General features: G+C 35.9%; 1 protein-coding gene across 1 annotated transcript in view; it reads right to left on the bottom strand.

Moving 5' to 3' along the window:
• Positions 1 to 13,174, bottom strand: part of CSPP1 (centrosome and spindle pole associated protein 1) — a 68,740-nt gene that overhangs the window by 21,515 nt on the left and 34,051 nt on the right. Inside the window, exons 14-21 of the mRNA XM_009335043.1 lie at positions 12,058 to 12,230; positions 11,262 to 11,380; positions 9,572 to 9,650; positions 9,106 to 9,226; positions 7,060 to 7,207; positions 4,596 to 4,748; positions 2,145 to 2,257; positions 897 to 1,046 (exon numbers count right to left, since the gene is read on the bottom strand). Of these exons, the coding sequence (XP_009333318.1) occupies positions 897 to 1,046; positions 2,145 to 2,257; positions 4,596 to 4,748; positions 7,060 to 7,207; positions 9,106 to 9,226; positions 9,572 to 9,650; positions 11,262 to 11,380; positions 12,058 to 12,230 (1,056 nt within the window). The remainder of the gene's footprint in view (positions 1 to 896; positions 1,047 to 2,144; positions 2,258 to 4,595; positions 4,749 to 7,059; positions 7,208 to 9,105; positions 9,227 to 9,571; positions 9,651 to 11,261; positions 11,381 to 12,057; positions 12,231 to 13,174) is intronic.

A 13,174-nucleotide genomic window follows, 5' to 3' on the forward strand; every position in this document is an offset into this window, starting at 1 on the left:
GAAAATTATCATCCGGTCTCAATTTTAGTCTTGTCTCTGTGAAAAGCGATGATACCAGCTAGCTTCCTACTCTATACTAGACCAGCTCTATTATCCAGAAGACAAGACTCATCCAACTAACTTGCTCATACTAGGAAAGAGAATCTAGAATATAAGCTAAGTGTTCTGTCTTAGAAATCTTGAAGTCCTACATCCTGAACTGATCTTTCATAATCCTGCAGGGTACTGAAAGATTTTTCCATCTCTGATGGCCTTGTGTCCTTTTAATACAATTATTTATGAGATTCTGAATTATGCAAATTCATTCAATTTTCCAAACCTGATAAATAAAGCTTTTGGGTTTGAATTAAATCACAAGTTTACCTCCATGAAAAGTATTTGTTAGATTTGCTTGGCATTCTTCCAAAACAAGCAGTATTCTTATCTCAAAGATATATCCTGGCCAATTCAAAGAAAGACTTTACGAACTCTTCCTGTATAGCTACATTCAGAATACAAATAATTCCATGAGAGGTAGATTTAAGAGGCTAACAAAAAAAACAAAACAAAAAAAAGCTGTTGTTTTGTTTGGTTTTTTTTTAGTTCATCAATTTGACAAAGCTTTTCACTGGCCTCACAATTTCCTCTAGAAAGGAGAGCACCACTGTCAATTATAAAACTATACAATTTTTCTTAGAATTAACAGTACTTCAAGTTGGTAGTATACCATAAAGAGTGAGAAGAATGTGCTAGTTAATACTGACAATTTTCTACCTCTCCTCTGGCTAATGTAGACCCATTTAAAAACAAAGACCAATTCACAGGACACTTCTCAGTTTACCTTCCTAATCTAGAGGACAAATATTACAAAAGGTTAGTTTTGGATGGAAAAAAGTCAAGGTATCAAAATACTACACCTCCTCCTCTTTCTTTCTTTTCTCTTCTTGTTCATTTTCATACGCTTTTTGAATTCTCATCCTCTGTTCAGCTAGTCGTTTTTCTTCTTTTTCTTCTTCCATTCGAAGTTTTTCTCGCTCTGCTTCTTCCCTACATCTCTTTTCTTCAATCTAGAAAATAAAGCAAAGAAGTACTTAACTGTCAATAGCCAGCAATAAACTGATGAACAACATTTACCATCATGATCTTCTATGACTTTTGCAGTACCTACTCGCACAATCAAAGATTGTATGGAGCAACTGAAAGAATTCCAGGGCCAGTCTTACATTTGAGCTTCAGAATTCCTTTAAAGTGAGATGATATTTTACGGTTTCTTTTTGGCCACTATTTATGGAACCACCCTCCAGTAAGAACACTAATTATAAATGCTACTAATAAAACCTGAATATTTCCTAACACTTACTCTACTCCGGATGTGCTGGAATAACACTTTGCTTCACTGATTAAATAATGGAAGATGGGAAACCAAAACAAAAAAAGACATAGCAATTATCTTTTTCCCTTCCACAATTATAATATTTTTAGACACAGCGCTGACCTACTGAAGCCAAAGGTCTGCCCATTCTTTATTCTTTTTGGCAGCACTATACATGGCAAAAAACCTTGATCTTTTCTTTTTAAGAGATCCACATCAAACTACCATATGACATTCGTACTCTTTTAAATTGTCTAGGATTTCCTTGATATTTAATTAAATTGATATTTAATTCTTGTGGCGTAAGATTATATGCGAAGTATTATGGACAGAAGACAGATGCTGGTAGAAGAACAATCACGTTTTATATACCCATCAATAAATAACTACACTATTATTGTCTCACTGATCACCATTTCATTCTGATGAACTTCCATTTGTATCATATAGACTTCCAATGGCAAACATCTTTGTTTCTTTATATATTTATGTATGCAAACTTGTACTGTATGCACAGTTTGAGAACTCAACACTGTATTTAGAGACCTCTACTTAGGGGGAAAAAAAGATCTAGATTAATGAGGCTAACTATTAATAGCATCACTTTTATAAGCATTTCTTACGTAAGGCAAAATCTGAGAGACTCAATAGCATATAGCTCTTAGTACACCTCTTGTGTACAGAATTGGCTATGATTGGATAAGGTCTTTGGTCAGCAGTAATGATTTACTTTGATTGTAATCCCTCTTTTTAAAATTTATTTAACCAGATGATAACTGGTGTGCGCATTCACCTGTAGACGAAGAAAGTTCTTGTACGACTCCTGTCGCTTAAGATGCTGTGGAGATGGTGGTTCACCGAACACATTACCTCGAGCAAAAGGAGAGGTCTGTGCAAATGTAAAACCTAAGCGGGGGAGGGGGGGGGAAGTTACAGAAAAAAATCAAAGCAAATTTAAGACAGCAAGCCAGAAGAAGCGGGAATCTGAGACACTTGTTTCAAAAGGTAGTTTTATGACAGCCATAATTCAAGGCTATAGCTGAAAACAGTAGCTGGGATTAAAAGTTCTTACATTGTCTGCCTAGAATACTGTCAGGTTTTAACTGCTCAATTAATAATGTCCAAGCGAGTTGTCTTTTCACAAAATACCTATAAAAGCCATATATTCTACTGTCCAATCTGCAGTTTAGTATCTAAAAATGTTACCTGTAAGTTAATTAGAATAGCAAAGATTTTACATCTCGTAACTTTACTGCTTGCAATTACTCTGACTTAGCACACATAGTTCTGTTCCTTCCGTTTATTCACTCTTTAAAAACTGAACGTCCTAACAGAACAAATATTTAGGTAAAATAGCAACGGATGCTACAAGAAATAAAGCCCAAAACTGGCACATAAAATTCTAAGCAGTCAGAAAATTGAATTCTGCCAGTATAAGGTGCTTTCCATACTACGAAGTTTGAAGTGTCAGGTCTCCTTTAGCCCTAAGTTATGAATGCGTCATAACCATACAGTCCCAAAAGCTCTAGACAGGAGGAATAACTCAGATACCACACAGAACAGTTTTTGCAGAACAGGATCCCTATAGAAAGCAGAGGAGAAAGGAAGTAAGTAACGGAAAAGTAGAGTGAGTTGTATTAATTTTTCAGCTGACACAGCATGTTCTTCATTCATATCGTGTCTGCGCCAAAGGACAGTGCCTCAAGGATGTGCAAGAGCCATAGTTCCACTGAGCTGAGATGAACACAGCTGTAGCTGTTCTCATGTTCCCCCGTTACATTTCCCTATATGGTGATGTACCACCAAAGTCAGATGAAAGCAGAAGTAACGCATACACTTATTCCCATAGGAATGCACATGCTTACTGCTACAGCCTAGCCTTAGGAGCATGTGCTTGCATACCAAGGGAATACACTTTGAGGTTAGTATTATTTTTCCTTACACGGAATCACCGTTTGAATCCAAAATGTAACTAAAATTACACGTGGCTCTTTCAGGATGGATTTACTTCACACGGATATATTCCATGCAAAAAAGCAGAGTAAAGATTATACACCATTTGAAAGGCATGGACACAAGACAGACAAGTTACTATGGAAGGTGTCAAGGAATGAACTTACTGTGTACCAGCTACTATCCTGCAAGTTCCTCTTTTAATGGGGTGGTGTAAAAAAAACAAACAAACCACAACCACAAAAACAAACAACCAAAACCACCAAAACCAAAACCTACACTAAGCCACTTTACTGCCTGACTAATCAAATGGAAGGTGCAAGACTATAAAGTTCCCATCACTGGTCTGCACCACCTCCTGATCCCAAAGTAAGTGATCTAACCAGGGGGCTCTCTGCTATTCTGCGTTATTACTTTATTGGCCTTGCCTGTTTCACTTCTTACTAAATGGTTAAATATACACTGTATTAGGGAGAAAGAGCAAGAGGGAAAACAGAAGGAACAAAAAAAAAAAATTATTCTACAGCCAGTGGTCAGGACACTGAATTGCAATCACGTGAAGTAGATCCATGCCCCAAATACCATGTAATTCTTTATACAGAAGTGCAACAGTTCAGACAGGAGAAAGAAAAGCAACATCTAAGCTGACTTGAGGAGACCACCACCGATCCTGGCCTTTGCCCATCCCAGACTAGGGACAAGTCTGGAGTACCAAAGTTCTCTCATTTAGGTGTCTCACAAAATGTAAGAAGAGAAAGATGTGTTAGTTGTTAAATAGGTAAATAAAATAAAATCCCTAAAACTTGGAGGCAGTGCACAGGGCTGCATATGTACCCAATTTACCTGTAACTTTTTAGAAATTGTTAACCTAGTTACTGTACCAATTTCATCTTAACCTGTAACATCATACATCTGCAGACCCTCCTCCTCCTTTTATCTCCATCTTCTCTCCTACTATACAGTTGTATTTTACTGTGTCATTTAAGAGTAGAACAAACATGTATGAAGATTTGATTAGATAACATTGAACCTGGAAAACTAATATACTGATCCTGACTGTTCAGTGCTAAAACAGTTACTAGTTATTGTTACTGACAAGACAGATAAGAAAATACATTTTCAGTGCACACAACGACAGCAATGAAGTTTGGGAAAGAAGCATGATACTGGCTTCGCAGGTAGAGACCACTAACACTATCATAGGACTACTAGAAAGCAGTAAAGAAATTAGAGAATTTTGATCACTAAGACCTATAAATAGTTAGAGCTGTAATACGGTATTCTTAAAAACCTGCTATTTTATTTGTAGATGCTTCTGTGTTCTCAGGTCTTGGGGAGGCCAAACTTAGGTCAACAGATACAATAGCCCTTTTATCTTCATACAGTCTTGCCTCTGGATTATGATATGCATCTTCGTTTTGCTTGTGCATCATATTCAAGTCCGCTAAAGGAAAGGGGAAATAACCGTTTATAATATTTTATTCTCATAAAAGGCACGTTCACCATAGATTCTCAAAAATACAGGGATTTTTGAGCAGACTCCACTTTTCCTGGGCATACCAACTATGGGAACAAAAAACTTAAGCAAAGACAAGAATATAGAAGCTCTAGGTGAAATACTAGTTATTAGGAATTCACTGATTAAAAGATTTATTTTGTCTGTTTTCTTTTGCCAGGAATGATTCTTCACAGCAAACCTCTCCTCTCCCCCGCCCAAAAATGCTATGAAATGGAAAAATAAAGAACTCAAAGACAAAAATGACTGACAAGTCTGTGTTGACAAGCATGTATTTAGAAACCACCCCTTCTTCTATTTCCTTAAAGCTGTAAAACACTTTTGAGTTTAGTATTGCTATCTTAAGTACTGAATCTCTATTTGATTACTATTAAGGGCAATAAGCACAATTGAACCATTAAAGTGTATTTTGGTCTTCATGTCTTTAGTAATAATCCAGGTGCAGATTTCTGTATGTAAGCAAAATGATGTCATCCAACATTTTCACCAAAATTTACACGGTGCCTCTCACTTACCATAAAAATCCTGATCAAAGATGTTAATTTCAGCTCATTTTGAAGTGTTACCATACTATACCCAGAAGGCTCATTTCAAAACAAAAAAGTACTACAGTTTTCAGATTATCTTTTTAAAGAGTGTTTCTGATAATTATGAATTACCATAGTCATTTAAGCACACAGATTCCAAGAATTTTAAATTGCATCCCTCTCTGTAAAGCAGCCTTTGCATACATCAGTCTCAAAAGCTATTTACAGGCATTTTCAAGGGGATAAAAAGACAAGTCACACTGCATAAAAAAGAGACATGGCAGAAAGCATGTTATGTTTCATGACATTTGACTCATAGCTTATCAATCACGTTGCTAAACTATGGTGGGAAAAATAACTTTACATGTGTAACTAGGAAATCAGGCTAAGAAACTTCTTTCTCTTGGTTCTTCATTTACGGATGGAGATAAGCTTCTCAGCAGGTATATGCAGAGCTTAGGCTAATATGAGACCCCTACATTTTCCCCTGACCCACTCTACTCACGCCATTGTAAAGCCTAGAGAAAGAAGCCAGACACTCAAATGCAGTGCCTAAAGTTAGGCAGTCTGGGGATAAACATAAGCTTGAACCTTCAACAGAAGCTTCTGAACTTATTATTTGGGTACACAACCTTTAAAAAGCATTTAAACTTTACCCCCTACCCTCAAAACCACACTATAAATTTAGCCATATGTTGCTCAGGTGTCATAAAACTGAAACTAATTATTTATATATAAACTGTTACACCAGTAAGTGTTCCATGCTTTGAAAATTCTCCTATTTTATTACCAGGAGACATATTTTTAAAATCTGATCAGAATTCAGCATCATATTCCAATAACAAGAAAATCAATTTGTTTCACATTAGAAATGAATCGTTACAAAATTGTAAAACTCACTCACTCAGATGCTAAAGGCAAGAATGAAGAGAGCTAGCACAGGCCAAGATTTTGAAATATACAAATCTAATCATGCCTACTGAGTACTATTTTTATTTTAGGTAAACTATTCCTGTAGGGTTCACTAGGAATCAGGATCAGGAATTTAAGTTTTAATCTCACATCTATCTCTGATTTACTGGAGGGGTGGATGAACAACTTGCCCGGATCATAGCTATCTCTCATCTCACTACTCCCATCTTGTATAAAACAGCACTTGCAAAAAAATAAACCTTAAAAAACATTACTGCTGACTGCTATTTATACAGCCATTTACCAGCAGTGTTACTTGGGGAAATTTAAATATTCCGCTTAGCTTTATTCAAACATGCTTCCATTTTCCATGTCGCAAGTAGAGCTTTCTAAGCCTAGAATTTATTTTAAAAAAGAAAAACAATTAAAAAAACCTGTTCCTGGAAAATGTTAAAATAAAAGTCTTCACAACAGACCTTAGCACATTTGTATTGCATATGTTTCTAACAGCTTGTTTTCCTCCTTCTCCCTTTACCATTGCATTGTGTCTTCACATATAGTTGACATATCCTGTGTTTCCCATTTTGTTCAAATTGTACTCTTCGAATGATTCTATAGAAATCAAAATAATTACTCACTTAAATATTCCTAGAGTGCATCTGCTTGAAACAAGTACATCTATTTGTCAATAAAGGGCTACCAGTGTTACAAAACAAGGAATAGCATATCTGAACAGAGCCCTTACGAGAGCAAGAAAACATCAATCTTGAAAAGACAACCCATAATTTTGGCAAACATACTTATCAGATTTCCTTTTGCATCTCTGAGAGGAGCACCGCCACCACCTTTTCCCCAGGGGTTGTAATTCCTCATTTCTGCTTCTAACTTGGCTTCGTAGCGTTCCTTCTCCTCTCTCTCTTGTCTGCGTCGTTCCTCTCTCTCTCTTATCTAAACCCAAACCAACCGAAGTCAGTTGCATAAAAATGTCACATTAAGTATAATTTTAATAAAAAGTTAATGGAGCAAGCTGAATGCTATCATTACCCATTCCCCCCATCTACATCAAGCAAATTGCAAACATTTCACTGCCCATACTGCAGACAGTGCATTGAATACTGTTGCCAAAACACGCACGTCCAGTTGTGCATAAACACAGAGAAACATACAGATACACCTTGTAAGACTTCCAAGTTCCAGAAATGTTCACATCTGGCACTTGCAGTAGATGAAAAGTCCCATATCTTTGAATCTTTGATACAGAAGTTTATACTGCCTGAAAACTAAACAGGCAAAATTCTACAATACTACAGCACTAGCTTCTCTCAACCTGGTATATTTTGTTTAACCAAAACTTAGACTAGAGATGACATGAGAGAAAGACTCCTAGCAATGAATGCGTTAACAGAATGCTACACAATTCTATAACCACTCATGAAATAGTTTTCTGCAGTAATACATGATGATGTATGCAAATAACGCAGAACTGTTCATATGGTTTGTTCTTCCTTTTCTTCAAAATCAGGTTAAATTTGTATGACTAAGTATCCTAATATCTTAATGTAGCATTTATAAAGAGAACAGCTGTTAAAAAAAGTCCCATCTTCTATTCAAAGCTTTTAAAACATCAGCTACTATTTATGTAGCTGAAATATATTAATGTATTTTTCTTAAGTTTGTTTCTTCTGTGCATTAGATGAACATTTCCCTTCATCAAGTAGGCAGACAATTTTGTAAGAGATAATGAGTCTACACAAAGACCCAGCTAGCCCCTTCACCTGTTTACAAAAATGGTCAGTCAGGTTTGTCTATAGGAAAAAAAAGCAGAATACCTTCTGTTCACTTTCAACCATAAGCAGCATAACAACTTTGAAAGACTGTATCGTGCCACATTTATTAGACTTTTATGTCAAATTGTGCAGTCTCGCATATGGCAAGGTAACATTTACTACTTCAGACTATAGTTAGAAAATGCCTTCAGAGAAGTGTAAGTGCAATATCAGACACTATTCCTAAATGTCTTTTTTATTCTTAATTTGACCTTGATTGGCAGCCTCTCCTTTATCCCCATGCACAATCATAATTAGAACTAGAATATTTTTATAGCAATTATTTACCTCCACTGAAGAAATACATAAAGAAGAATAAGATAAGAAAAACGTTAGTGCCACTGAACTGGGTTCTAGCAAAATCTCTTCTGAAATAACATGTCTTATCATGGTCAAATACATTTTATGAATATAAACTCCCACAAGGTGCAGCAGCAAAAGGCCACTAAAATGAGTAGCGAACTAGGACATCTACTGGAAGACAGGAGAGACAAGAAATTTGTCTAGTCTATTAAAAAGGAAGCTGAAAAGAGATAAGACACCACCTACAAACACACTGGAAGTAAACATTAGGGAAGTTTTTGAATTAGGATCCAAATAATCATGAAGAACTTATTGAAACTAGAGTGTTTCTAATAATTATAGCAATAATGCTCAAAAGAAATCTTTCAATAGGAATACCAGAGCAATACAACTCATTGCTTTAAAGATGCAGGTTCTCATGTTTATGAAAATAACTATATAAAACTCCATGCCTGGAACTAATCTGTTTGCTGTCAGTCTTAACATTCTCTCTGCCTCGGACAAAAAAATTGAAGAGCTTACTGTCCACCTGAAGAGCTAAAATGAACCAAAGCAAGGTCAGAGGAATGGGAGGAAGAAAGTGGTGAAGGGAGGGAGAGTTAAGAAAGCTTTTTACTTGTAAACTAAATAAATATGTTTGAAAGAGTACTACAGTTACAACCAATATATGTTAAAAAGTAAAAGAAGAAAGCATCAGAAGCTTTATCGCTCAAGTACCTGCTGTTGTAATTCTTGTTGGTAAGATAATGTTGCCTCTTTGGAAGGCTTTGGTTTTTCTTCAGAAAATAATCCTATGCTTCTTTGTCTGTCTCCTGTATTCCTCTGTCCAGTGTTACTTCTGAATTAGAAAACCACACACATAAAAGGAAAACATCATAGGGTCCAGAGGCGGGGGAGGGGGGGAATTAAAAAAAAAAAATCCCTGCCTGAAATATTTAAGAGCTGTTGTTTTCCACAGCCTGGAAGTTTATAATCTCAAACATTTTCATAAATCCATATAAAAATAGGAGTTCACTGAATTATTGTTTAGATAGAAATTCTTAATTAGAAGTTTGAAGAGTTGTCTTTAACACACTTTATTTCAAAGGCATATCTGTTGTCAGCAAAATACTCCCAACATGAAAAGCGTATTTATCAATACAGATAAATACAAACAAAGAATATGAATACAGATAATACTTACACAGATTGCTCTACTGGGGCTTGGCCTAAAGGAGGATCCAGATTAGGTGTGGGTTGCATTCCCATCATACCTGTACCATCTACACAGTAAAAAAACCACTATTTTAAATTTTGAGTGCTCAGATAGAAACATTTGCCATTACTTAAAAAGAACAGAGCTCACTGCCCAAACTCTGTGACTGCAGAATTACAAACAGGACTCTCAACTTCTATAACAAACTTCACTAATCCTTAATGCCCGCTAAAGCAAGAAATACAATGCCAAGGTACAAATCTATTTCTTAAATTCAACTAAATCCCTTTAAAATTTACAAATGTCTTCATTAACTTATTCTACAATGAACTAACAAAAAGAAATAACTCACTCAATGTAACACTTGTCCTCGTGCTTTTCCAAATGTGTCCTCTATTATGAGGAGAACCCCTTTGCCTCCTGCAGAAATGCAGTACATTTGGCATCTGTACTCTTACTGAAATAGGACCTGCAGCACTCTGCCACAGCAGGGCTTGAAATTACTGTGCATCCTACTGCTTGTGTTCAAGACAGTAAGATGCATCTCTAAAATAATGTCACACTTTCAAATTTTAAGCACTAGCAATATTCCAGTTTGTGACAACAAGCTTGAAGACAACCTAACTCTCGTATGTGCATTTGAAGTATTAGTTTATTTAATACTCTAAACTGTAAGCCATTTTACCCCAGAGGTTATATTGATAGAAGGGTAAAAAACCCGAACAAACAACAAAACACCAAAATAAAACACCAAAAAACCCCACACACCAAACAAAACCCCCCAAAAAACCAAAAACTACTGTGAGTTAAAACTGTGGTCTGAAAATAAGATTACAAAGAAAAGGTAGAAAAGGTGCCTGGAACTAAAAAAGAAAAAAAATTTAAAAAAAAATTATCATCTTTCTCAAACCGTAAGATATTACATTTCAAGATAGGGAGAAATTTACACTGGAGATAAAAAAACAAATCTAAAAACTTTTGCTCTTAAATCTCTAGCATTCCTGAAATTCCCCAGTGGATACAAATCTCATTCAAATCAACCAGTAAAAGAGTAGTTGTTATTATTATAAGGTTTTTTTCTCCTTTAACTTTTCTATGAAGGTAGCGCAACAATTTTTTTAAAGTATTTCTGTTTTTTCCTCTAAAGAAAAGAAACAAAGAAAAAAAACAAACACCACGCAATCCAGTCCCTCCCCACACACATCACAGTTGTTTCACTTGTGAAATCATCATGAAGCAGTCAAAGGGTAGAAGGAGTTCTTAAAATAAAAAGTTTTCATACAGTTCCTTTAAAAATATCTAAAATTATATCTGAAATTGTAATAACACCTAAACATGTAATCAATTATCATATGATTTAAGCAATTTTAGAAAATAAAGATTTGATTATCAAAACTATAAAGAAAATTATCTGGGAGGAGTAATGGCTAAGTAGCCAAGACTAGAGCTTGTTCAAGCGATGAACAAGATGTCTGGAAGCCATAGCCCCTTTTGCAGTTGGAGAAAATAACTTCATTCAAAACCAGTATTGAAAAAAAGCCTACTTTTCATTCAATACACACCTAAAAAATGGGTTTGAATTCCTGTTACTAGTCCTACATTATTCATCATTTAACTAAATGAAAAGCAGTCATCTGAATCACTCTAACAACTAATCCACCTAAAATCATCAACTTACAATATGCAAGATTGGGATCCAAAGGATTCCTAACCCCATAAAAGTAATATGCGTCATCATAAGGCGTTCTATAGTTGTCTGTGAAAACTGGTGGTGGAGGTGGTGGCATCGGTGCAAGCCTCAAAGAAAAAAGGAACACAATTTTTTGTTTTGTTGTACAACTGAAAAGAGAGATCATCAAAAGAAGAAAGAAAGGAAAAAAAAAAAAGAGAGAGAATTCACTGCAGGAAAACTCTCGATTTAGCTCAGCCCAAGACCTCTCACTAGTGCCATGCAGGAACAAGATACAATAAGCCTCAGTAGGAAATTAACCTTCCCTTAGGGAGTAGTACATGAACCCATACTATTTCAGAGATCTAAAGAACATAAAACAAGCACGCCTTCTTTAACTGGTTCAGTTAATGATACTTACTGGTTACATCAGTAACAGTAAATAAAACAAGCCAAGGATTAGTCTCTGGTCAAAGGCCAAGTGGCCTAAAGCTCCTTCTCTCTCCCAAAACAGTTTAGTCGCAACCACAGTGTCTAGCTGAAGCTGTCCTTGCCTACGCTGCATTCCTGAGCTTAGCCCTGGGAGATCGCTTAATTGATAGGGGCCAAATTCGTGCCATACCAGCCTTCTAACTATATGGACACTGCTAACAATATAGCACCCTTGCAACACCGTTCCATATTACAGCCATGGACGTCATTTCTACAGCACGACTCTTATCCTACACAAACATCCACTAAGTAGTAATAACATGCTTAGCACCAAGCTTATTTAACATGCAAAATGAACACGATGGTGAACCACCTGGGAGCTGCTATTTCACCAAGAGTGCTGGCTAGGCCCCTGTGAAAGTCTTCATTCACTGGAGAGGCTGAAGGGATGGGCACCGGAGTCTGGAAAGCCACCCTAGGCCTTTCAGGAGGTACTTTCTCTTCAGAAGCTCTTGCTGTCAAGCCAAACTGCTTCAACCTATTTGGCTGAAGGGGGGGCGGGGAATAGAAAAAGAGAGAAAAAAAAGCAGTTACTTTGTTATTACTAGGAAATATTCTGAACCTCCATTTAGGCTGTGTTAACCACTTCACCGGGTCCCAACTAGCTGTTCAAAATTTCTAGTAATTGCATTTTTTTTCTCCCAAGGAATTACTGAAAATCTAATACTACAAGGAAATCCAGCATGTTTATCACAGATTTACAAAATCCAGCCTCTGTGGCAGGTTTCAGGAAGTGTATGGTTCTAGTTATTATCCAGGAGAAAAAAAAAAAAGAGTATTTATACAGTTGTCTGTAGTACAGGTTATCTACAACCACCAGTGTCTTACACTGATAGTGTTATCATATTATGCATAGGAAAAGTTTCTAAAATACACCCCCCAAAAAAAACCCTAAAATAGCTCATAATAGGTAAAAACAAAAACAAACATACACTGAGACTTTTTCCAATAAACATTTCCTTGCAATACTGTTATTTCCTTTTTTGGGTTCCTTTGATTTTACTAGCTTTTGCAACCACAACAATACAAAATTTTGTGGTGGGTTGTGGTTTTTTTTTTTTGAAGTTCAAATGTTTATTGATAACTGGCAGCCTCAGAAAAAAGTCAAAAGGCAACATGCAAGTAATGCAAAGGCATGCAAGTCAGTTAGTTTCAGAACTATCCTATCACACGCAGAAAGCCCTTATACCAGCTGCTATGCATAAATATGTTAATGTTTCTTGTAATGAATCAATATAATAGAAGACCAGAAAAAATTCATACATTGTATAACAGATTTTTTTTTTTTTCTGAATTTACTGGTCCTAACATTATAGTGCTTCAATTAACATGCATTCAGAGAAAGTAATACCAGCAACCAGCTAAATATCTAACAGCAAACCATATACCCTACAATATGGAAGTATTTCAGCAAAATATTAAATCTTTAC

This window comes from Pygoscelis adeliae, unplaced genomic scaffold (genome assembly GCF_000699105.1).
Source record: "Pygoscelis adeliae isolate BGI_AS28 unplaced genomic scaffold, ASM69910v1 Scaffold101, whole genome shotgun sequence".
NCBI classification, from domain to species: Eukaryota; Metazoa; Chordata; class Aves; order Sphenisciformes; family Spheniscidae; genus Pygoscelis; species Pygoscelis adeliae.